The sequence below is a fragment of the Callionymus lyra genome, chromosome 9, assembly GCF_982586985.1.
Source record: "Callionymus lyra chromosome 9, fCalLyr1.hap1.1, whole genome shotgun sequence".
NCBI lineage: Eukaryota > Metazoa > Chordata > Actinopteri > Syngnathiformes > Callionymidae > Callionymus > Callionymus lyra.
Window position 1 is genome coordinate 29,226,793 of NC_141826.1, and position 26,822 is coordinate 29,253,614.

At 40.3% G+C, this 26,822-nt stretch overlaps 1 protein-coding gene across 8 annotated transcripts in view; it reads right to left on the reverse strand.

Moving 5' to 3' along the window:
* diaph2 (diaphanous-related formin 2) overlaps positions 1–26,822 on the reverse strand; it is a 289,859-nt gene that overhangs the window by 253,654 nt on the left and 9,383 nt on the right. For 7 of the 8 annotated variants that reach the window (XR_015712824.1, XR_015712823.1, XM_087799075.1 and 4 more), the window contains 2 exons: positions 22,603–22,707; positions 18,266–18,286 (listed from right to left, as the gene is read on the reverse strand). Coding sequence is in view for 6 of the 8 variants with exons in the window: in XM_087799075.1 (XP_087655201.1) it covers positions 18,266–18,286; positions 22,603–22,707 (126 nt within the window). In the remaining 2 variants the exon portion in view is untranslated. The remainder of the gene's footprint in view (positions 1–18,265; positions 18,287–22,602; positions 22,708–26,822) is intronic. The other variant, XM_087799074.1, reaches the window with a different exon arrangement.

Sequence of the window (26,822 nt, forward strand, 5' to 3'; positions counted from 1 at the left end):
TCAGAGGTGATCATGAGTGACAACAGTGTGAGCAGATGTGTCCAGATGTTGACGGAGAGGAACGACCGCGGTCATGTGTCGACGACGGAGAAACAATCAGGCGACGATGATGATGGTTTGACTGCAGTGACATGGAAAGAGCTGAGATGTGTGGAAAGTGATCCATCAGAGAGAGATTAGAGATTCTCAAGCAGCGATTGTCACTTAGAATCGTGGAAGGACAAACTAAAAGCCCCCAACGACAGATTAAGCGACGAAAAAGCAACGTTTCATGAGGAGCAGCTTCAATAATGAGCTCAATTGCTGCTGAATTTAAATAAATGACAGTCAGTGACAAAAAGCACTCGCTTTAAAGAGTCTATTTGTGAGAAGGTCCTGTTGACGCTACATTTCACACAAGGCCTGTTTTAAAGTTAGAAAAGCTCCGTCTTAACCGTGGACGTCGACCACATGAACCTCAGAAGAACCTGATCCACGAGACCGATCCAGACATTCATGCCTTTGGTTGTTTTTAAACCTGCGACGGTCAAAACGTAAAGACATGCGACTGCAGGAATCTCAACGTTACGCCTGTGATGATGAAGATCATCTGCAAATATGAGTGGATCTGCCTCATCATCAATAATCCTCAATCTATTCGGTGTCACTCCAGCGTCACATGTGTCACAAGTGTTTGTGCAAGAGAATGAAACCCGGAACCATCAGTGGATGAAAGATAAACAGTTTCTTTCACAGCGTGAACCTCAGTCTGTCCTGTTGTTGACGTGAATCTGAAACATCTTCATCTCATCAGAGGAAACACCTCGTCCAGGCGACTGCACCAACAACTACACAATACACACAATCTCACATCCGACACTCATCGACACTCAAGGTGCATCGAGATGATTTCAATACAGGAATCACTTTCTGAGGAGGAAGAAGAAACACCTGCTTGTTTACACAGAAGCTGCCGTGAAGCTGGACCAGGAGCAGGACCAGGAGCAGGACCAGGAGCAGGACCAGGAGCAGGACCAGGAGCAGGACCAGGACGTTCAGAAGATGATTCTATGTCTCCTGGATCGATTCAAAGCTCCAGAAAGATGTTTTAATCTGAAGTAATGTAATGAAAGCTGCAGACAGGTTTACTCAAAATAAACCTGTGAGCCAGCAAACATGAGCAAAACAAAGTCTATGAGAAGATGTTGCTGCAGAGACGTGGGTCCAGGACTAGATATTCAACGTTTCTTACACTCACGCTTGTTATTTTGCTGCTCGTCTGTCAGACCTTCGCTCGTCAACTGCTGTCTCTGCTCGACAACAACTGTTTCCACGTCTTCTGGTTCCGGACAAAGTGCAGCTTTTCTTTAGGTTCCATTAACAAGACTCGAGAACTGATGACAACACATCGACGCACAACTGGCCGTAGATTCAGGAGAAACATGATGACAACACTTGACACTAAACACAGGATGTGAGAATGCATGTTGTATAAAACTAAAGAGTGATATAATAGCGTGCACATGCGTGTCTACACACGATGATCCAGAGACACATGCTACATGAAGCGCTCGCAGCATTAAGTCTCAGCAGCAACGTATCAGCAGCAATAAAGTGTTTTCTCTGCCAAACACCACCTCGAGCCGTTTAAAGGTAACGTGTCGAGTCTGAGCTGCTGCTGCGAAGCATGTGGGAGTCGACGCAGCTCAGCCCACACAGCACTGTGTTTACACGCCGGCTCAGCAGGGAATACATTATGGTCGGAGCATAGAATATACAATATTAATCAATGTGTTTAACGCAACGTTCCTGCTGCTGTTGCACCGATACTCCCATCATCCTTTGCGACTCCTGTGGTGAACGTATAGTTTATAAAGTAGACGGACACGTCTTTGCTGGAGAGAGTTTCAAACTGGAGGTGAAACAGTTGAACTCACCAGGACACACAGCAAATGTTTCTTCTCTCTCAACACTCGGGTCTCTGCGCTCAGTACCACTTACCCACTTCAAGGTGATGCAAACGCCGGAGTGTTAACTCTACAAAGTACATAAGTTTCCGACAGATATTCATGCTCCAGATAGAAAGCAGAGAAGAAGAAGAAAGTGCGAGTGAAGGAGGCGAGAGGTGACAGGCATGTGAGGAAGACTTTCTGAAGTGTCAAAAGATGGGCTGTGCTGATGAAAGAGGGAAGGAAGGAGGAAGGGGAGGAAGAGGGAGGAAGAGGAGGAAGGGTGAGCAGGAGACTGTACAAGCTGATGTCACATCTAAGGGAGTGAGGAGGCTTTCAAGTGCAGAGCATTGGCTTGCATCGCACACAGGAGCCTTTCTAGAAGACCGTGTGTGTGTGCGTGTGTGTGTGTGCGTGTGCGTGTGCGTGCGTGTGCGTGTGCGCGTGCGCGTGTGCGTGTGTGAGTGTGTGTGTGCGGGGTGACGTGTGTTTGATAACAACATGACACGTGTGTGTATTGGTGTCACTACTAAACAGGAGAAAACATCCACAGAAAGTGAGGATTCAACGTCGTTTCATTGTATTAACCATTAATGTTGTTTATCTGCAGCACTGAGGCAGAAGTTTAGAGTAGAAGTCCATCAATATTTCACGATGACAGCTCACTTTTCTACTGAACACAGAACAAAGATCAATTTTTCACGCAAGGCAAAGCATTTTTACACCAAACCTCCGTCAGTCCATCACCTGAGCTCAGGTATCCAGAAGATATTGTGGTTTCAATGCTCAGATGTAGATCAGCAGGTATTACAAGTATCACTAAGATGGTATATAGAAGTATGTTGAAAATGCTTGAGCAGCAAACTTGAAGGTTTAGATCATGAACGTTAAACACGTAACCATGTGATGGATTGAGTTCATTATAAATATGTATATTTTTACCAGCGTTATCAGGTTAAAGTGAAAGTTCAGCCAAAGTTCAAACTTCATGTTCTCATGTCAACTCATGTTGATTCTTTTCATCTGAACAAACATTTATTTCCCTTTAACACAATCTCACCTTTAATTCAACAAACAACCTGAGCACGTGTTTGACTTTCAACACGTATGTGGAGAAACTTTTCATATCTGTGACTTCATGTGTTGAATATTTGTCTTTCTACACGTCTGACACGGAACCAGAGAAGAGTGAACTGATGAGCCCAGAACTTCTGCGTGTGCGTGTGCGTGTGCGTGTGCGTGTGTGTGTGTGTGTGCGTGTGCGTGTGCGTGTCATGCTCATGAAGTGCAAACATAAGAGCTCTACTCTCAGAGTCATCCATCTTTGACTGCATAGAACTCTGTAGAACTCTTGCTTCTACATGGACCCACAGGGACCTGAGAGAAGACGAAGGCCTGTCAATAGCACATCGTTGTCCATCAAACACGTTTCTTAATCACCTCGGTGTTAATGTGCGCTTCTGTCCGACGAGCAGCTCCCACTGCAATATATGTGCACGAGTCTAAACAAACATCTGCAGCGAGAGGTGCTTCACTCTCAGACCTGAGATCATCCATTTAAGCCACAGCAAAGGTCTTCATTACAGCAGCGGCAGAGAAGGTTCGTCTTTATTGACGGTGTCTTCGTTGTCTTTTCCTCATTGGAACGAGGGAAGACGAAGAAAAAAAGACTCTCACAGTAATTACCTTCTTTGTCCCCGAGCTCAGCCTCAGCAGATAATTAGCTCAACAGATACTAATCTTTGCAGCAGTTCAGCTGAAGGAGTCGACGTGTTAGCAGTAGTTCAGCCAAATGAAGGATTTAACACAATTATATCCATTCAATCAAGTTCACCATCAACAACAACACACTGCACTGACCACACACTGACCATCAACAACAACACACTGCACTGACCACACACTGACCATCAACAACAACACACTGCACTGACCATCAACCACAAACAGCTAAATACATGTTGACCAACTGAATCAAAGCCTGTTAGTAACTTAGTTAGTGAGTCACACCTGAGCAGCTGCTCAACCAACAGGTGTAAAGACATGATTTCAGTTTATGATGAATATTCAAGTGGAAACAGGAGTTAGAAAATATAATGTATATATTAATGTCTCATATCATTATAACAAAAAGCCACTTTATGCATTAATGCAACACACATGAATATTTCTATGACTGGTTTATCTAAACAACTATAATATACATCCGTTCAAAGAAGAAAGAGTTACAGGTTCAGTGAATATGAATCTGTCCATTAGAACTTTATTGATCCTCAGGATTAGCTGAAGTGTATTTTTGATGGTTTGAAACCAGGCTAGAGACAAAAAAAGCGAAGGAAAAATGGGAGAAGACAGGAAAGCCCCTGAGGAAAGCTTGCACACATGGAAACTTCTATTTATAGAGGCGGGTTCGAAGGCACTTGATTGACAGGCATCCACTTGGAACCAGCAGATACATCTCTTCACTGCCTGACAAAGCAAACACATCATGATTGACTTTATGGAATAGGCTTTTTTTCTGCTTCATGAGAATTTTTCATTGATTTTCTCTGTGTGTATTAAACCTATTTCACAGCAGCTGTGAGAGAAACTTTATTCTGCACTCGTGCCTTCAGCTAATGCTGAGATTGAAGAGTGAGAACGTGAAAGACACACTGAGGGGATGTGAAGAGACACCATGACATTGAATTTGGTTGGAAAACTCATTTTTTATTGCTGAACAAAACTCCACAGAGAAGTGGAAATTGTTGACAGCAGATAAATAATACCATGAATTGCTTTTTACCTTTGTGGGAAAACATCTCCAGAAAAGACGACAAAAGACATTCAGCTTCTTACAAGAGTGTGTCATGAGTGTGTCGTGAGTGTGTCGTGAGTGTGTCTCCGACATCCATCCCATCATCACAACTACAACTCTCTGACCTTCACAACGTTCTCCAAAGAACTCAAACACGAGATGCTACTGATGAACTACAAGTGTGAGTTCAAACACGGATCCATGTTCGTTTTGGCTTCAGGATGTTTCACTGAGTTTTTTTATATTCATAATCGTTTGTTTATTTAATCTGTTGCTAAATTACATTAACAAAGCTTCACTAATTCCTTCCACAAAGGTGGCAGTGGTGACCAATCACAGCAGAGTGGGTGTGGTTATGGTCAACAAGATTTCATCTACGGAAAAACAAAGTGTTTTCAGTGGGCGGAGCTTAAGATTTTCTAATGTCAGTATTTCGATGACGAGAGATTTTTTACAAACACACACTGATGATACAATAGAGTCACACATCACAACAACACACACACTGATGATACAATAGAGTCACACATCACAACAACACACACACTGATGATACAGTAGAGTCACACATCACAACAACACACACACTGATGATACAATAGAGTCACACATCACAACAACACACACAGTGATGATACAATAGAGTCACACATCACAACAACACACACACTGATGATACAATAGAGTCACACATCACAACAACACACACACTGATGATACAATAGAGTCACACATCACAACAACACACACACTGATGATACAATAGAGTCACACATCACAACAACACACACACACTGATGATACAATAGAGTCACACATGACAACAACACACACACACACACACACATACACACTTTAGTTGAACTTCAAATGTAAATATAATAAACCATCATACCTACTATAAAGTTAAACATTTTCTTATCATCAACTGTCTCCAGGTGTTGAAGTTATTCTGCGATGAAAGGATGAAAGGATGAAAGGATGAAAGGATAAATGGATGAAAGGATAAATGGATGAAAGGATGAAAGTAGGAAATCTATTGTGATCATCATTTTAAAGCTTCACTGTAAATGCATTTAAATTCTGCAAAAGAGCAAATCTTTTTTTAAAGACGGTTCATCTTAAGGCTTGTATAATTCATGTACTTGTGTATTTGCTTCTTTCATTCTTTATTCAAAGCATCTTTGTTTAAAACACAAAACAATCCCTCAATGTTTAATTATACAAACGCGGGTCGTGCTGAATATTCAAGTTTAGGAGGAGAAATGAACGAGGAATAAGAGGAGTGCGTGATGAACACGTGATGAACACGTGATGAACACGTGATGAACACGTGATGAACGCGTGACGAACGCGTGATGAACGCGTGATGAACATGTGATGAACACGTGATGAACACGTGATGAACACGTGATGAACACGTGATGAACACGTGATGAACACGCAATGAACACGTGATGAACGCGTGATGAACACGTGATGAACACGTGATGAACACGTGATGAACACGTGATGAACACGTGATGAACACGCAATGAACACGTGATGAACGCGTGATGAACGCGTGATGAACACGTGATGAACACGTGATGAACACGTGATGAACACGTGATGAACATGTGATGAACACACGATGAACGCGTGATGAACGTGTGATGAACACACGATGAACGTGTGATGAACGTGTGATGAACGCGTGATGAACACATGATGAACACATGATGAACACGTGATGAACACGTGATGAACACGTGATGAACACGTGATGAACGCAAGATTCAGAAACTGACACGTCTACAGTCAGCAGGTGAATGTTGATCAAAGACCAATAAAAACAGCTGCACGTGGAATTATTTTCTATTAAATTAAAACCAGGATGTTGTTGGATGACCTTGAGAAGGAGCGTCGACACATGTTCGCAGCGAGTCGGTTCTTGAGGTTCGTAGTAACAGTAAGAAACTGTGCAGGTATCGACTTCACAGGCACGAGTCTGGCAGGAGATGCGAGAAAAGCTGGAGCTGGATTTCTCCCCAAAGCACTTTTCATGTCCGTCCCAACAGAGGCGTTTGTCCATCAGAGGAAACAGAGACGAGTAATTGGCTGCTTCCCCACTTGAGCCCCATAAAGTGCAAAGTTAATAACAGACTGATGAGAAATTCATTAAGGCTCCAAATAAAAACAATCTGGGCTTGATAAGAGATGAGTACATTATAATTAAACTGATGCCGCTCCGCTTTCATTAGGCCACAGAGCCGTGGAAAACCTGGAGACCAGCTTCATGGATCCTGCAGGGGTGATTTCTAAACGCTCGTGTGGGACGACAGTATTAACGCAACACTGTTGACACATCAATAAGATCTCGTGCAGCCACACAAGGATTGCTGTCAGAAACTCGCTGACCAAAGAGGCACATTGTGCTGCTGAAGGCAGGTTCTCGTCTTCTTCAGTCCAAGTGATCGTGAAGACACTCCAGAGTCTAATAAGACCTTCTCTCGTCAATGTCTTCGCCTCCGTCAGTGAAGCTTCTACATCTTAGCACGAGCGTCTGCGTCACTCTCACTAACTTCTTCTCTGGCAGCGTCCAACAAAGATGCCGAGCCTCAGTCATGCTGGGACGTCAGACCCTGGACTGTGAGGAGAAGAAGATCAAGTGTCTGGATTTACATTTGGTTCTGTGAGTGTCTTGAGAGTGTGAGCGACATCTTCAACACTTCTGTGGTTCAGAGTGTCTACGACACACATCCAGACTCACAACTACACAACAGGATCCTGGAGAACGTCCAGTGGACGAGTGAGTCATCATGAGACCACGAGCGCTTCTTCTTCAACTACAGTCTGTGAACTCAAGTCACTCACCATGAAGAAGGTTTTTAAAATGTCTACACACACACACACACACACACACACACACACACACACACACGCACACACACACGCACACGCACACGCACACAGAAAGTTGTTGTTGCAGATAAACGCAGTAGTAAATTGTATTTACAAAAGATGAAGTTTTCTTTGATAAAGACTTAAAATGATTGATTTTCAAAGAGAGATGTTTGTCTTCACAGCCTTCAGACCTGGAACATGATGAGTCTCAGTGGAAGTGTCTGCTCTGGAACATTTTGGTGAAGATCAACAGTAACATTCTAGTTGAACAATGACTAGTTACTCACGCCTGAAACGATCTATATCTTGAGACACATGATCGAATCAATTATTAACTATAATTACACATATTGATCACATTATGACTCATCATGTGGCATCAAGTCAACATTATTCCTCACAACAAATGTTCAGTGTTTCTACGACAACAAACTAACTAGTCCAGGGATCCATGAGGTCAGGAGACACTACAGGTTATTGAATTATTGCTATTGATGGATCGATTATTGGAAAAGTCGCTCACACACCAACGATCAATCCGTTTGATCAACTCCACAGGTCGTCTGTGCTCTACTTCCTGTTGAGGATCCGACGCGTGAACGAGTCCTAAGACAGATCCATCACGTTGACATGGTTAGTTTCACTAACTAGAGCACAAACCACTGAAGATTATCACGGCAGAAGAAACGAGAATCTTGAAGAAAAACACTTTTGTTTTAAATCTAAGGAAGTGATTCATCATCAAACACATGCACGACTGAGATATTGTAAGAGGACCTCAGGGAAAGCAGGGGCAAGTGGGTCTCACTCGTGTGGACCAATACTGTGGCCAGGAATAATTAGGATGATCAATTCCGTTCTAATGAGATAACATCTGGAACAAAGGAGGCTGATAGCAGCAGCTGCTGGACCGTGTCAGCTCATTAAGAACATTCACGCCTTCAGATCCTGCTGCAGATCTGGTTCTGGTGTCGGACCCTCCTGTGAACATCAGAACAACACCTGCAATAGTTACTCTAATAACTGATCAGTGATCAGCGCAGCATGGGAGCAGAAAAACATGAGCAGAGGAAGGAGAGAGAGAGAGAGAGAGCGAGAGAGAAAGAGAGGAGGAAGGAGAGAGAGAGGGTGAGAGCGAGAGAGAGAGAGGAGGAAGGAGAGAGAGAGGAGGAAGGAGAGAGAGAGGGTGAGAGCGAGAGAGAGAGAGAGGAGGAAGGAGAGAGAGAGGAGGAAGGAGAGAGAGAGAGAGGAGGAAGGAGAGAGAGAGGAGGAAGGAGAGAGAGAGGGTGAGAGCGAGAGAGGAGGAAGGAGAGAGAGAGGAGGGTAGAAATAGCACAACATCTCAGCTTGACATGAATGCCGATCGAGCGACACTAAATTGGTCAATTATGGAGAAAATCTGTTTTGAGGTAACCTTTCAGCTTATTAAATAAGCTATAAATCAATCTGCGAGACAGTTTGTGTGGCTGGCATTTAATGAGTGAATAAGTCCTCGCTTTTTTCCTAATCCCTCATCACTCAGTGTTTACGTGAACACGTCTCTGACAAGGCTTTGGCAACATGCGGCTCCTGAGCTGCATCTTTTGTGGCCCTTCAGGCCCCTGTGGTGCGTCTGTGGCTCTGAAATGTCTCGGACACAGAGCTCTGATCGATCAATGGACACATGCGTCGCCATCTTCAAGCCTCTGACCTCAAATGATGGAGTTAACAGATGCTTTGAAGGAAAATGGACTTGATTTGGGTTCAGAAGTCGACGCTTCCCTCCTTCATGGTTTATTTTCAACAGCTCCTCCATATGACGAGGTCAAGAATTTGACATTTCAATAATCAGTCCTTAAACATTCAAAACCACAGGTGAAGCTTAGTTTCTGTCAAACACCAGATAAAAAACACATATTTTAATAACTGACTCAAATGTGTAACGTAAGTTATTACACATTAAAACTGCCTGTAATGTTAATAAAAACAGAATATAATAAAAAATATGATCCTTCAAAAAAGCTCTCTCTCTGATACTTTTACAATTAAAAGTTATTAAAAGTCTAAATGTAGCCACAGAAATTAAACACTGGGCTAAACATGTGATGAAAGAAGAATGTTGTTAATCCAGCATCCGTGGAGGTCAAACCTGTGACCTTCAACCTGACAGGGTTTGGTTTTAATCAAGGAAAATCTTTTCTGAATATGAACAGAAATGTAGAACAATGAGTAGGTTTAGGGAAATAACTTCTTTTTACATTTGTCTTAATGTCATTTCTGTAAAATACTCATAAAGTTCATGTTTTTTACCAACTCTTACAAAAACAAAAAAGAAGTTGTTGGTAGATCTAATATTTACTCTTTTTACATTAATAAGAAAGAAACATTAAACATTGACACAAGCTGTTAATTCTTGTTGGACATTTTCTACAATATAATCAACACAATCGAACAAGATTTCAATACATTTCAACTTTAAACTATAGGCTACAGTAGCAACTGGACTGCATTAAGGTTTTTGACAACAATAAAAACAATATAGAGAAAATTGAAAAAGTTCCCTTCACTGTTTATGTTTATGATGAAGAAAAGTCAAAGAAACATCTGTCGCCAATAAAGAGTCTTGGATGATCATCAGAAACATCACGACCATGAAGAGAAACCATCTTGTGGTGGAACAAGAGCATTGATAACGATGACGACAGAGAAGGGAATAAACAGCCGTGACACATAACGACGTAAGTCTTCATGAGCGAAAACACATTTCAAGATTATGGCGACATTTTGATCCTTCATAAATTGATGATTAAAAACAGCTTGAATCTGCTACTGTTGCTCGAGCATCTCGAGACAGAACGTCTCGTCTCGTCCGACTGACCAACTGAAGGACCAGGATTCCGGTTCAGGAATGTGAACCTCTGAGTCAAGACCAAGCCTTGAGTCAACAGTGTGAAGACCATGTTCCTGTTCCTCGTTTAGCTGTGAACGGAGCAGGTTCTAGAGTCTGTTCTAGGCTACATTAGTATGGACGGTTTGGGAAATGAGAAGAAACGGCGTCAGGTTTGAGTGCAGTCGACACTTCAACAGTCTATTCCTCCGAGAGCATGACAGCGGAGCTGCAGAAAAAAGCTTCCCAACTAGCAGTAATTGGTTTTAAAATAATAGAATTCATTACAGTTATGGTGCTTGTTGAGAAATGCAAACACTGCAAGAAAGAAAAAAAGCTCACACTGGAGGATTGAGCAGAACTGCTTCACTAAAAACCGTGGGGAGATGAAAGGCATAATTCAAATGACAATTTTAGAACCCTTAGTTCATTTGTAGCAGAAGAATATACGCGAATACATTCTGGGATTTCTCATTATGCTACAGCAGAGAACCTGTTCATTTGAGAGTCAAATGTGTAGCAGCTCACAGTCACAACAACAAGCATCAAAGCTGCAGTGGACCTGCTGGAGCTGAAGCAGGATCTTGGAGATAAAACCTCACAGTAGAGAAAGAGAAGCTGTTGATGTGGGTGTTGAGATGGTTCTGGTCAAATGATACCAGCCTCTAGAAGTGTGTTCTGTTGTGGAAGTGGAGAAAATATCGCCTCCAAGGAAAGAATACACTGAAAGACAATGTTTGGCATCCAAGAGCATTTTCTGAGAAGAAACCAAGAAGTTAAAGTGAAATTAAGGTAAATTAATGTCAAGACATAAAGAATCAATGATGTGCAGAATGACTGGTTTTATAAATACAGAATCGATACAGAACATTCATTTCTAACTGTTATCTCAAAGTACGTTTTTCAATTCTGACTTCTGGGGAAATTAAACTTCTCAGATCCAAACATATTTCACCAGGAAACCAGAAACTACTCTGTCAGATTTGGAAACATTTTGCTCTCTAAGGTTGTTTCTGTTTTGAGCTGGTTTGATCCGAGGCTGACAGCTGAAGTCTGAAGAAGATTCATCTCGATGGAAGCTTCAGGTCAGTCGTCTCAGGACGAGGATCATCGAACACCAAACCGTTACAATATTTATTAGTCTTTAGATGGAAACACAGAGCAGTGGTTGTTCATATGAAAGCACATGATGATGAATCAGATTATTTAATCTCTAGACCTGTTGGTGTGAAATTAGTTGTTTTTTAAAGAACACAAGAGCATGTTATGTATGAATGAACAGAGGCCTGTTTTAAAATATGTTACCAGATCTAATGTGAGGGAATTTATATGTTGTCATTTATTTGTGTTTTTCCAAATCAGACGCGTCTACTTTGCTTGTTCAAATCCACCTTCTCATCTGTGAAAAGTGTAACTTCTCTTTAAAAATTCAATTGTATTTAAGAACTGGAGAGACTTTGAGCTCAAATGATGACTAGAGGTGAAGCCAGTGTCATCTTTCTGGAGTTCAGTAGGTGGCGCTGTGAGAGATTTCATCAGAGTCATGGTTGAAGGACAGAAATGATACAAAGATTTGACACGAAGCTTCATGAGACTTGTGTTGAATACGACTTTTTAAGTGTTACTTTAAAAAACAGACGTGTGAAATGAAGTGTTTGTCAATTTAGGAAAATGTAATCGAAGTTAAAGACGAATCAATTGATACAATTTCATTCATTCAATCTCATTAGAAGGAAGCAAACATCTTTAAATTTTAACTCATATTCTTTTGTTCCAAGGTAATGAAATAAATCGAGTCATGTGATGATTCTCTCTTCACATGACTGCAGTGAACACGCGTGTGCATGTGCAGCACGTAAACACAGGAAGACAGCGCTGGAGAGAATGAGAGACGAGCAGCAGAATCTGGCAACAATCCACCATCACAGAAGCAAAATATCACTTTTTCAATCTACACAGGGAAGCAGAGTCATGATGAATGTCGTCTATAGCGCTGTTTGTTTTTTTCCTCGCTCTCCATTTACAATGGAAGGGCAAAGGTATTGATCAAAGAAGACTGACCAATCTGAATTCTGTTGAGCCATTCCACATTTATTCTCCCTTTGAAAGATCAGACTAAATAATGGCTTCTCGTCGCACACAGAGCCATGTTACAAAGGCTGGGAGAAACTCATTGGGTCAGTTCCATAGTAACAATGTGAGTTTTCAGCTCCGACACAATGCACCGCAGACTCGCTGGTCAACTACTGCCCCCCAGTGCGAGGCTGAGGAAGTGGCTGTTGCTGCATCTGTTGGACTGGAGGCGGATCACACGCATGACCAGCACCTCCGTTTATAGACCTGCGTCAAACACTCCCGCTGAGAAAATAAAAGTCAAACTTGGGCCCATCAGTGATGTTGTCAAACGGCCCTCAGGACGACTCCCAACTATTAGCGTGTTTTATTAGAGGCTGCAAACCTCGGCCGGGCGTGACTTTAGGCAGATGAAGAAGAAAAGACACTTTCAATTGAACAAAAGCTGCTACAGTCGAGTTGAGACCAGAGGGAAGTGAAGGACAACAAGTGAGGACGACAATCAAAATCTAATGAAACAAGAGAATTAACCTTCATGTTCATGCACTTTTCATCACGTACACATTAAATCTACCATCAAGCAAGAAAGTTCCAGTAAAATATATCTCGTCAGCTGCAGAAACAAGAGACTAGAAACGAATGAACTACAAGTGTAGACAGGAATCTGGTGTCGTCAGCTCTGACGATGTGACGATGTGTGGAGCAGATGAAGATTGAAGGCAGAGCTAGTGTCAAACTTAAAGCCTGGTCCAATGATTTCAATTCATGTCGTCTTAAAAACGAGAAGCGTGAGATGATGAATGTTTAGAAGGTTTTCAAACTCATCTGAGCAGCAGAGATTTTAGATCAAACAATTGTCCTGAAACTACCAAAAGAGAGGTTGCTATGATGGAAAATGGATTTTGTGCTTCAAGAAAAGTGTGAAACACAAACACACGTTGAGCCTGAAAATACTTCTATAACTTGCTAGAATACTGGACTTTCAAACCTGTGCTTACAGTGTGCGTTCCAGGCTTCGATGGACGGATGATTAGGAAACATCACAGTAGGATGGCAATAAAAGACGTACAGGTTTGAAGTCCACTGAAGGTGCCTCACAGGTTTGTACTTTCATTCCTCAGGAGTCCACTCCTGTCTGGAGTCAGAACCACTAGTGTAACATGTTACCAAGTCATGTTCATCTGCCTTCAGCTGGAAACACTGTTGCTGAAGAGACAAAACCCCTGAAATGATCATTTTATCAATAAATGCTACAAGATACATCCACATTGTTGATTTTCTGACATCCATTCAACCTAGAAACAGTGCTGAGATGCATGCTGGGAGGTGAGCTATAATTCAAAGCGGGCACCGTGAGTCAGCAGCACATTTGTGGGGTTGAGTAACTACCATGTAACTCTGGATATACAAGATTAAACTATAGATATATATACATAAATAAACTGAATATTGTGCAGAAGCATGACATACACATACACAGCGAGTACAGTTGAAAGACTATATTATTAAATCCAACACAAGTCCCTTATCCGAAGCGAAACACTGACTAATAACAGGATTCTAAAAAAGGGAGAGTTGACACAGTGAAGCAGCAAATAAAGAGTTGGGGAGTGACTGGAGACACCAGCAGCCATAAAGATACAGGAGTCACAGTTAAAGCTGAAGCATGCGGGTCCAGTGCTGCTGCACACGGAGAGGACGCTTGTAAAAATATGCTATAAACTTTATTGCGCCTAATGCGACCCTGCAGGAGCTTCCTGTGGAGCAAAGGCAATATTATCGGTGAGTGAGTGACAGAGCTGGAGAGAAACATGGTGAGAGCTAATATTAACCTTCATCTGTGGTGTGACCATGAATCCAGAGCCTTCAACACTTTCCTTTTTCACCCTCTTCTCAGTTTCCTTTTCCAATCAGCTTCATTTATATCCAGCAGATCAATATGTTCAGCATTCAAGAGCAAACTGGCTTTTTTACTGCGCGTTGATATTTTAACTGTCAAAACGTCAAAAGAGAGATTCTGCTCATCGACCCTTCATGACAGATTCCTTTACTTCCTGATTCTGTCTGTATTTCCAGCTCATGTTTTCAACATCCATTTCCTGTTCACCTCGTTTCTAAAGGTTTACTTATATAGAGCTTATACATGTTTTTACAATTCTTATACATGTACTAAATCATTTTACATTTCATTTTATTTACATTTGTTGTGCTTTTGTTTACAAACTGCATATAAAGTGAAAACACTTCAGATTGAATCTGGTGACATCCCAGGTCACTGTGAGTCTTCAGTCTGAGTGCAGCAGACTGATCACATGGACTCTCAGGTTTGCATCAAAGCCAAGTGTCTTTTTAAGTTCAATTTTTAAAGCAACAACCTTGTTTGAACGACAAGACTGCAGGACGCGATCACTCAGCTTCTCCACATCATTACATCTAAAAGCAAACGTAACAGGAAGACAAATGTCTTTCTTTTGATTTTCAAGCATCAATAAATGCTGCAGTATCTTTGCAAATAAAATGTCCTTCCTCTCATTCTTGTCCATTAGATGAACCCTCGATCCTGCCTCGAGTGTGAGAACATTTGAATTCTAACGCTGGAAGTGCATGTTTACTTGAACTTGGATTAAAAAGACACGTGACACATGTTATATTGATCAACTTTCATTGCTATTCTTTCAAACAGCACCAAGGACACGCGTCACATCCAAACTGCTCCGTCTCCTGCTCCAGGTTTAATCGCTTCATGAAACAAAGAGTCTTTCCAGGCTTCAGTAGAAGCAGTTCATACCTTGATTTCTTTCTCTCTTTTTCTTTTGTGAGTCCTCGGCGCATCACAGACAAACACTCGTGGGTTCAAGAGAGACATTTTCTAAATGTTGAAATAAAGTAATAGCTTGAGGAGCCTTCAACGATGTCAGAATCGACCACAGAACGATGAACCTTCGCAACAATGACGGAACATTGAGGTGTTTGAGTCAAAGTCATGGAGTGAAGATTAGGGTTGACCATGAAGATACTTCCACCAGATCTCTGCCACACCTCATCACTCCACACAGAGTTAATCATGTCCATGACCACAGTTAAGTGTCTTGCTCAGGGACACATTAAACAAATGTATCTGGAGCTGGGATTGAACCAACAACCTCCCAAGCCAACATTTCTACAGATCGGCTCCTATTATGAGGTGACACTCAAATAAGAATTTCCCAGTTGGATGAGAATAATTCTTCCTATGAAGTACATTTTCTACAGGACTGTGACCTTCAGAGACTGTAACTAGAACATGAGTAGAGCCTCAGAACTGGTGTTCGTGATCCTCCTGATCAGATCTCAGGTAGAGACTGGTCTAACATCGGTGAGAGCTTGTGTGATCATGGACTGAGGTGTGGACCTCTTTAGACGGTGTTGATCATATTTATTCAATACGCGTCTGATCGTGAGCAGTTCCACGAGCTCCAACCACAATATTTTCCACTTCAACCTGTGCAACCAAAATACTGCACTAACCTGCTGCAAGATATAAATAATAAAGATAGATATAAGTTGAAATAGTTCCTGTGTTGCTGATGAAGAATGGATGGTTTCTAATAATTTGTTGTTCTAGTTCTTCCCCATGAATTCTTCAGGGATCTCCAGGTTCATGTGGTACCATGTTGATACCATGTTGTACAGTCAACAGCTGCTGCCAGTGTGAACACATTATATTCAAATATGCTCTTAAAAGATGAACATCATGGGCGGAATATTTACTAAACACTTCACTAAATATGTTTTCAACGTCATAACAGATACAAATATGCAACACAGATGTTCTTGAGTCCAGTGGTTTCAGTTGATGTTTGAACATTTGATCACAAAATCAAGGCTATATTTATTGATCCATCAATATGTTTGTTGGTGTGAAATTAAAGTCTAGTCATAGCAGAACCTCCAGGACCACTAGTGAGACGAGACAGAAGATGTAAATGTGAAGGTGTGTCAGGTGCACAGAAGCCGTGAGAACACCTGCTGCTTCACAGCGACCTGTGCTCTTCATATTTCCTGCTTCAATCTTCAACTGAACCGAGCGCCGGAGACTTAGCAGTGTTGCAGATTTACACGCTGGTCAGACTGGATTAGAGCCAGTTCACACAGTCATCTACCCCCTGCTGTGCTCCTATAGTGCGAGAGGAAAACGCCAAAGAAATTTCATGCCTGAGAGTGAGCGCTAACAGTTGCATGTTCCCTATAGACAATTCTAGCTGGAATTCTCCTTCCAGCACAACTCAAAGTGCTCGATCCCACTGATGCACGCTGACAGCGTGAAAATAGGAAAGTGCCAGCCAAGCAGGGAACTAACTGTGGCCCACCAGCATCAGCTCACCACACAAATACTAGCTTTAGTTTGTCCTCCTCCCCATGAAAATCATAATGTTTGAACCGTCTGGTGGCGACGCTGACGGATTGACAGAGAAGGTGGAGAGGCGACATCAAATGCTCCTGTGGACTGGAAAAATGTATTGACAAAAGAATCTCTGGTCCAGGTTTGCAAAAATGCCTGAACGCCCTCGGATGAGCAGCCATGATCCAGGCTCGGGTAATTATGTCATATCCCATCTACTGAACACAATGTGCCCATCGCAGCTGATCGAGAGCTACTCCTCCCCGTCAATACAGGCCAAAAACCTGCTCTTAGCACAGAAATAACCAGGCACAAAAGGGCTGTTTGACAAAGACGGAGAAAACGCAATCGATACAAAATGTCTCTGTAAAATGCCTCAAAGACCAGGGTTTATCAGGCGGCTCAGGCCGGGTCACAATCTCCTGCTTCATCCTGTCTCTGCAGCAGCTTCACACGTCTACAAACCCGAAGATCCCAGCGTTGCTGTCCAATTTTAAACAACACTTCGAGTGTTGGGTCGTAAATGTTTCTCTCCTGAATGAAAAAGACAAACTGCTCTTCTGGCACAAACCACGAGCAGCAGAGTGAGAAGCTTGTGTTTGCACCGCATTCAAAGGAAAGAAAGTACATGTAAAAATGTAGCCATGATGTTTCCAGAGAACCACATGAAATCAGATTCTACTCACTCGGCTTCGTCTTAGAAGAATAAATAAATAAAGTGCATCAAACCATCACCTTGTAGATGGTCATGAAATGCAACGTGATTACATTCTTCTAATAGATACATTAACATATATTTAACATCAAGCATGACTTAGAAGAATCTTGGATCAGGTCAAATGTTGTAATAATTAGTCGGCAAAGGATAAAACGATGAGAAAAATAACATTTATGTTGGAATAATTGCACAATTATTAGCAAGTACACAACAAACATGACAGACGGATATGGAATAAAACATTTTGATAGTGTTTCTATTGCAACTGTTGTGAGTCTGTTGACGTCATGGATATGCAAAAAATCCATATTCAGTTTCATCACACACTTGTGTTCTTGTGATGGTGTGTGTGTTGATGATGACATTCACATGCAAAGAAACATCTCAAAACAGCAAGTTGAGCGAACAAGATGGAAAGTCTTCCTGACAAGAGCCATAATTGACCTCAGTGTGTGTGTGTGTGTGTGTGTGTGTGTGTGTGTGTGTGTGTGTGTGTGTGTGTGTGTGTGTGTGTGTGTGTGTGTGTGTGTGTGTGTGTGTGTGTGTGTGTGTGTGTGTGTGTACTGAAGACAGGCAGCTACAGAGACAGAACAAGGTGAAATAATGCTCTACTTACCACAACTTTGCTCCCAGTGATCTGCATGCAGCGTCAGCGGAGAAGGTTAATGTGCAAAAAGACACAAACAGCACAATCATTAGTAGGTCTGGGAACTTCTTACACATACATGTTGAGGTATTTGTGTGACATCACAAGCACTTGTGTACATGGTTACAGCACATGAAGGACAACATTAAATGTGCAGCTCAACACGTATGGAAACATCTCGAGAGACACAGACGTAGAATTAGATTCAACAAGAAAACAAATGAACGCAGTCGAGCAATATCATTGAAAAATGAGTCTCATTACTGACAATCTATATTATTGATCATTTGAACGAACTACTCAGAGGCTGTTTGGATGAAATAAAGCCACATGCAGCTTGTTTTAAAAGAGTCAATGTTTTAAAACTATTGACTCTCGGAGATGATCTGTTTGTTCTCTTTATTCTTCATGATGATCATGTGTTCAAGTCATCACCACACACTTTTGAAAACATGATTGACAACATATTTGAGTACATGTTAACATGATGGCATAGATGGATCAGGGTCAGAAGAAGGGTCTGGACCCCCCACTGTGACGATGATCTGCTGAAGACCTGGTTGTGTGGAACAGCAGGTGTTACGAGAGTGTGCGATATAGTGTGTAATGTAACGCAGTGTGGGTCACATGCTAAATAGACTCAGACGTATGTTTTAGGATTTCTAGTCTCTGAGCATAAGAAGAGGATCATAGAAAGTTAATAATGTCAATATTCAAGTGTTCACCTGCACCTAACCCTCGGTTCTTAGAGTTCAAACAGGGATTTGTCCACACGTTGCAGGAGGAACACGAGGGTCTCGTCTCAAATGGTAACTCAAACGTATCCTTAGCTCAGTGTTTCAGCGGAGAAAAGATCTCGTGCAACAACTGCTCGTCTGTGGATCTTCTTCCAGAGACGCTTCACCACGAACCTCATCAACGAGAGGCAGCGACTCAGAGGCTCTAGTGAGATGAAGGTTTTGTTATTAGATATTATAATGTTAATATCATTTAATAGTTTTATAGAACGATCCGATGTATGTTGTTATGAAGGTCAGAGTAAGATGTGGCGCATGTCGTTATTGTTTGAGGCGAGAGATGAAGAATAAACTTTTCTTCTTCAGATTCTTAAATGGATCGTAGTCGTCATTAGACACGAACTAGAACATCTGCTACTTTTATTCCATTTTTTTAAATGTAAGTTGTTGATGAAAATAAAAACATCTTCTATTCATTCATCATTTGTTTCATTTTTTATTTATGAAAACGAAAATCCATTAACTGTCAAATATAATATAAAATGAGTTTTTGATTACATTTAAATTAATACATCTTTTTTTATTTTAGATCAAAGTATTGTCAGGTACGAGATAAACATTGATATCTAGAGATGCATGAACACGTGAAATATTTATAAAGCTTTTACTACATTCAACATAATTTACCACCCATTGCTTTCTTTCACTTCTAATGTGTTTTTCAATTCTCTGTTTATTGTCAGCTCTCTTCATCTTGCAGGAGTTTACGAGAGTCGTAAAAGTCGCTTTTACAGGTTCTACCACCTGATGAGAAACATGCCATGTTTGTAATTATTCTGTGCCCTCGTCCTGCTCTCTGCTGAACGGCACAAACAAATGCTTTTAGGAGCGTAACGCTGCTGATTGAATCTCAAGTCATCAAAAGAAAGCGAAAAGCAGTTTTTAAAAGTATCACATTTTTCACTGGACGCACTTAGTGCACGAGATGATTTTGAGATTAGATTCGGATTCATGTCTGTTCTTTGGACGCATCAATATTTAATAACGACTGAAAACAGAATCCGCTTGTTTTTTTATTGTAATTTTAATTTTTAATTATATTTTAGTCCACATTTATATCAAAAACTCAACCTAAGAAAAACAGGCTCTGTTGAGAAAATCAAGTAGAAAATGTTGTTGATATTTTCACATTTATCACGTTTTTTCAATGTATAATATTTTTTGAACAATAACCCCTTCAGTCTGACGTGTATATATATATATAAATATATATATATTGAATTATACATTTAATAGATCATCCTAGACCCAACAAAGAGCGTGTTTAATAATGTGTTTTTATTCATTGGATTGACAAAAAAGAATGCAAAACATCATCTGACGAACATCATCTGAACAACATGAAAACAAACATTTCAAACTCCAAGAAAAAGTTATGTTAAAAATGGAAGCAGATTTTAATGGTATCAGGAGTCACGACACATTGAAAGAGAGAAATGAGGTGAAATGAAAGGAAACCCATGATCGTTGAAAGCAGATGGTCAAGGACGTCGACAGAAAGAAGTTCCATTGATATGCAGCCTGTATTCAGATGAAGTCAGAACTCTGGAGTGAAAAGATGTTGTTGATGCGTGTTCAGGGTGATTTTCCAGACCCCGCTGAGGCCTGGTGTAATGACGGGGAGTGATCTCTCTTCGTGCTCGACTAGAGCGGCGTCAATAAATGGTGAAAGCTTTGTATTTTGAAAAATATATTTTCACTTTTGCGATATAAACACATTTTACCGAAGCAAAGAGCAATAATAAGCCTTTCACACGATTAAAGCTCAAACGTTTACCGAAGGTTAACAGAACGCCGTCAGCTTTTCACACTGAAAGACTTTCGAAAAATAAAGTTGCCAATTTTGGAACCATTTTAGTCTGAAGCTGAAAAATAACCATTAACCCTTTTCCCTCATGTGGGGATCGTGAGATTGTGACTACAAATCTTGAAGCTTTTATAGAATTAAATTTTACTTTTTATGACACTTTTGATGGTTATTATTGAATCTTATTGGATTGTTTGACAGCAAATGATTCAGAATAAAAACATCTGAAACATGAATTGTTATTTATGTTATTGCTGCATTTATTAAAACTGTAAAGAGCTTTTGTTTTTTTATTTTAACAAACATTTTTAATTTAATTTATTAAGACACACCAAGCCCTGAATGTATCAAAATAGAGTCAGAATGACCTTTGTTGTCATTTTAAGTTGTTTCCTGAGAGAAGATGAATCTTTATTGATCATTTTAGGGAGAATTTAAATCACATTTAAGCACAAATGAACAGAAATGTCCAATTTCATTACTTTGGAACATCTTTTAAGTGGGTTTTTAATTAAAAGCTTTATTAATCCGCAATAGAAAGTGTCTCAGTGATAAAACCTGAGGTTACCGGTCGTCCTCTGTAATAATCTAGGATGTAATAAAGTTGCATTAGAGACGCTCATGTGTAACAGACTCCAGTCACAACATGAGAATCACTAATGAAGAATGTTTTTTATTTTCCTCTGCATTTCTAGCACAAGTGTGTTGCGACACAGTTCCCCAGCATATATATCTACTCTCGTATCAATCGTTTCATTTGAATCAAATATCTCATAAAGTATAATAGTCTCAGTGAGGAAATTCAATCACGCAGTCGTCATTAATGATAATGCAGGTAATTACCATAACAATGAGGATTATATCATTTCACGCAAAAGGTCCCAGATCAGGAATACGATAGTCGAGCGATGATATTAATATTCCGAGGATCTTTTCACCCCAATATCTGGTCCTTTCATTGAAGGACTGAATCCAATATTGACGGGTGACTGAATAAATGACTCACAGCAATGGAAGGTATATGTTCCACCAATCAGAGAGCAGGTTTGACTTCAACCGAACGAACTATGTGACCCCAGAACCTCATGCAAGTGGACCAGCTGGAAACACACATCATGCCAACAATGCTTGGTTTCAGGTTTGAGTGAGAGATGTAGTCTCGGACACATATCTTATCTTATCTTCACACATGCAAGGTTAAAAAGATGTCTTCTGCTGAGTACAAGAGGAAACTTGTAATAAATATTATAATAATTATGAAATACTTTGAATGCACGCATTTGTACCTTAGTTTTAACAGTAGATTGAATCTGAAGATGATATTTTCCATTTCAAATAAATCATGATCCAGTTCAAGGCAGTTACTGATGCGTAATAAAACTGATCAAAGCATGGCTAAGAAACCATTGTGATCGTTTGAAAGTGGATTGTTCAGTGACATTGATACACAATAGAATTCTACTTTAAATTGATTAAATAGATCAAACTTCCAAACTCTCCTGCAGAAATGAGTGAGAAGTGCAATCAAAGATGTGGCATCAAGCATGAAGAGTGCGGCGCGAACGAGGCGAGAGTGAAGCACCACAGCAAGACTGGGATCAGAAATGATTCTGGAGGCTTGTGTCGTTATACTTCAACAAATCCACGGCAAATGCTCAACACTCATCACTCTTTGAAAAATGAGAGGCTTTTTTTCTACTTACAGATTTTGCCGTGGCGGAGATGTACTGGACGACCATTTCTCGCTTGGTGCTCAAGTCCTTTCCACGCAGTGGTGCCTTCTTGTCCTCGTTGAGGTTCATGTCCTCCTGGACACACAAGTGAAGATCAGGTGTTTGACTTGAAAAGAACCAAAAACTTTTAATTTCATTTCACCACAGAAAAGGTGAGGATCAATTCTCAAAAACATCAAAAACTTTAGGAAAACATCTTCACCTGCACAAACATCAACAACAACAGAGTCGTTACAATCAGGTTTTTGTGATTTAAGCTGAAGTTCTGTAACAACCAGTGAGGCACGGAAATGAAAAAATGAATATCAGGAGAACCTATTATGCTAATGATCATTATATTACTATTATAATTATGGATATTACTGTGTACTAACCTCACTCAAACCAAGGCAATGAAAGATTATGTAATATTATGAAAATATTTATTCAGAACTGACACTTCAACATCAAATGAAATTCAATGAATGAATCAACCATCGTCAAGTAAGATTATACAACATGGCTTTTAACTTTTGCATGACAATAGTTTCCATATCTCTGCAGCAGTCGCTCTGAATACAGACGACAGCTGCAGAGATATGTGGGGCATGATAACAACTCTCAGCCATCCTGGAGATGTTTCTCGATCCACTGATCCTTCAAAGAAGCTGTGGTTAGTGAGCGAGTGAGTTCAACACCTTTAAACCACAAGAAAAGAATCCTGACGAGAACCGAGAGTGAGACAGATGTTGGTGACTGTTGTACAGCATTACATGTGTGGGTTACCATCTTTCACACATAACACATAAGAACATAAAGGCCTCATTTCACCACAATATGATCTTTAAAGAAGTTCTGTGATGCAATGAGAGCAAATGGTATTAATGTGATGAAAAGGTTGACAGTATGGATGCTCAGAGAAGTATGAACAAACTGAAGGTAAGGTTAGGTAGAAGGAGGACGAACACATCAACAACACACAAGAAGTCCAAACCGAGTATTTCAACTTCTATCGATACGACTTTGCACAAAAACAAAATCTGCTGCTAAAACTTAAATATCTTGTTTAAAAATCAGTTGTAAAACATTCAGATGATTTAGATGATGAGGATATTTTCTCACATTTTCAAGGAGATCTTTAAATCCCAGAGAGTGAATCAAGTGAAATGTGTTGATTTGTACCAGAACAAAAAGACCGACAATATTCCTGATCCCATAACAGTCCAAGAGAGACTCGACGTCCTCAGGTCAGTATGAACAACAGTTACATCAGTCCTTGTCAGGGGTCTGCGAAGGACATGGTCCTAGACTCACAAAAGCAAAGTATTGACGCTTGCGATCAAATCTGACAGGAAGAGGCTCTATCTGCTGTTCATGGGAGTATTATCTACGAGCCGCTCAAATTCTGCATCACAAAAGGCTCTTTCATGTGCGAGACATCGGGGACGAGCGAAGGCCGGACAGAGTACTAAAAGGAAAGGAATGACATGATGATTAGAATGGAGGAGAATGTTTATCAGATGCACAAAGAGATGGCAAGAATGAAACCGTGAGGGAAGAAAGAAAACATCCTGTTCAGGATCAGTAATGAGAAGGCTGGGAAGACAAAAGGACCATACTGCCCTCTACTGGAGAGAGAAGTGCTCTTCAGATTTAAAAACATGGTGAGAAGAGACGAGCACATCGACACATAAACCTTCTCAAGATCACTTTAGTATCTTTTCTTTTTTCATTGACCTGATGACTAGTGTACAACTGCGTGTATGTTCTCTAATCCATGCATTAAGGAAATTTGCCAAATTAAAAAGTAGAATATTAGTCAACTATACTGTTTCCCTTCATCCGTGTAATTCCTGGCATGTGAACTCAGAGATAAGTGTTCTTGAACATCCATTTAGAACACAAATATTAAAACACACACATCACTTCTCCACCCGCTTCTTCTGAATGTCTTCATTTTTGACAAGAAAATAAATCTGGAGCTATGAAAAGGGATCGTTGAAGCCTGATCATTTACAAATTAATTGCAGATCAATAACATGGGAGGACGGCGAGTGATGTTGTCGTGCAGAGGGAGGCATGAGTTGTGGGCCTGCAGGCTGGTTTGTCTGAAGCAAAGCGTTGTAATGAGCCCTCGGTGTGTCGTCTCCCAAATGATAAATGTTCTCTTATTAATGACGCCCTCACAGGCTACATGAAAATAGTTGGAGGGCATGTTTAAATATGCTGCTGGTGGGAGGGTGAGAGCTTGTTCTGCAGGATTGTGTTCTTCAATATTAATCTGACTCTATTAATGATAAATAACACCAGATAACCACCAAACCCACAATATTATTACTCCTTTAAATTGTTCAAATAATAAATCGTTTACAAGCGTTTCTCATTTATTCTCCTCTAAATGTCACAATATTACAAACGTTAAAAGATAAACTGTATTTTTCACAGATATTTCTGGTATTTTCCTTAGTTTTGAGTCTAAGGCAAATTCTTAGACTATGAAAACTTGCAAATATTTATATTTAGTGGTGCCATTTTAATGAGGTTTGATCGCTGTGTACAATCCTGCTGGGCTCATTTCTACAATTTCAAGAAAAACAAAGAAGGCATGACTTTAATGACTTACTCTAACTCTTACTCTAATGAATTATTTGTTGCTAAGAAAATACTTCATTTACCAGCGTTTGTCTTTTTTAAATTAGAAAAAGAAAAACACACTGCATCTACCTTACACACCCTTGGATGACATGCGAGTTGTGTAGTTCAAACAAGTAGCACACAACACCGTGTTTCCAACACTTTTAGAAAAAAAAGTTTCAACTTTCACATCGTCATTAATGCACAGCAGGTGGTCGGACTAATATGTCACCCTTTCATTTACAGCCCAGCTGGGCGTCTGACGCCGCGGCATGTCAAGCCATACAAACAGTAAATAATAGAAAGCTCTGAAGACAAATTGAGCAACTAAAATACAGGCCGGGACAACACAAAAAGATACACACACCAGCTCAAGTGTCAATAAAGAAAAGCACAGAAAAGCATCACTTCTGGGTTTGTTGACATGAAATGAAAAAGTTGGACGCTGTGGACGTCCACAGGCTGAAGGCATGTGCAGGCCTTACGAAGAGGATTTCTTTATTCATTTAATGACACGTTTCCATCACTTTATCGCTCACCTTTATCCTCTATTTGAATAGTAGTAAATTACTCACAACATTTAAGTTAACTCAAGTTAAAGCAGCAACACAAAACATCTTTTACTTTTTGTGTTTTCTGTTATATTGGTTTCATGTTGAACAGTCGTGAATGGTGTGTATAAATCTCTTACTATGATATTAAAAGGATGATCTTCTCAAGTCCTTTGCATTGAATGATTTTCACCCGAATGAGCATCAATGGAAGATTAAAAGCTCTCTTTGTTAGATTGTTTTGCAGAACGTGCTGGTTTAGTTTGGTACTTGATTTAATGACTTTATCACACTTCTTGAGAGGCGTGATACGTGGAGTCAAATGTTAAACCAGCCAACATGTCTTCTATGGTCCGTCAGTGAACAAATTGAAGCCCGAGTTTAATGTCACGCCACCATGAGCACAAACACAGTAATTGAGCTGAAGTGAGTGGCAGAGATGAGCCATGAAAACAAGGCTCAGTGTCTGATGAAAACCTGCAGTGGTCTCAGTCCTACTGTCCAGACTCACTATCGCACGAGGCTAACAATGACTTCAGTCCACTTCCTGTTCACTCCGTCAGATTTAACATTAGCAAGCAAACAACACAGCATTTACTTTAGTTAAATATTGATTTGCAAAGTTGGATGTTGTTGAATTGTGGTGAAAAGGTAATAATTCACCCTCTTCATGTTCTGCAGAGAGTGGATTTGACAACACGGAAAATAACAATTGAAATAAAATATTGAAGAATCACAATGAGATCATTAGTTTTCAGCTGAGTTTTTTTCCAAAGTTGGAGAAATAAATATGTTCATTTATGAAATGAAATAAAAGATCCACATCACATGAAATCATTACTTAAGTTAAGAAGATATTAACATGGATTTAAAGCTTAGACAGAAATACACGTTTTACATTTAATACATATAGAAATATAGATCAATAATAATGAATTAAGTGTATGATCAACCTGTCTATGAATATATTTACCAGCTCGTCCCTCATCCTATAGTCACACTCATCAACCAGAGGTTTCATGAAGC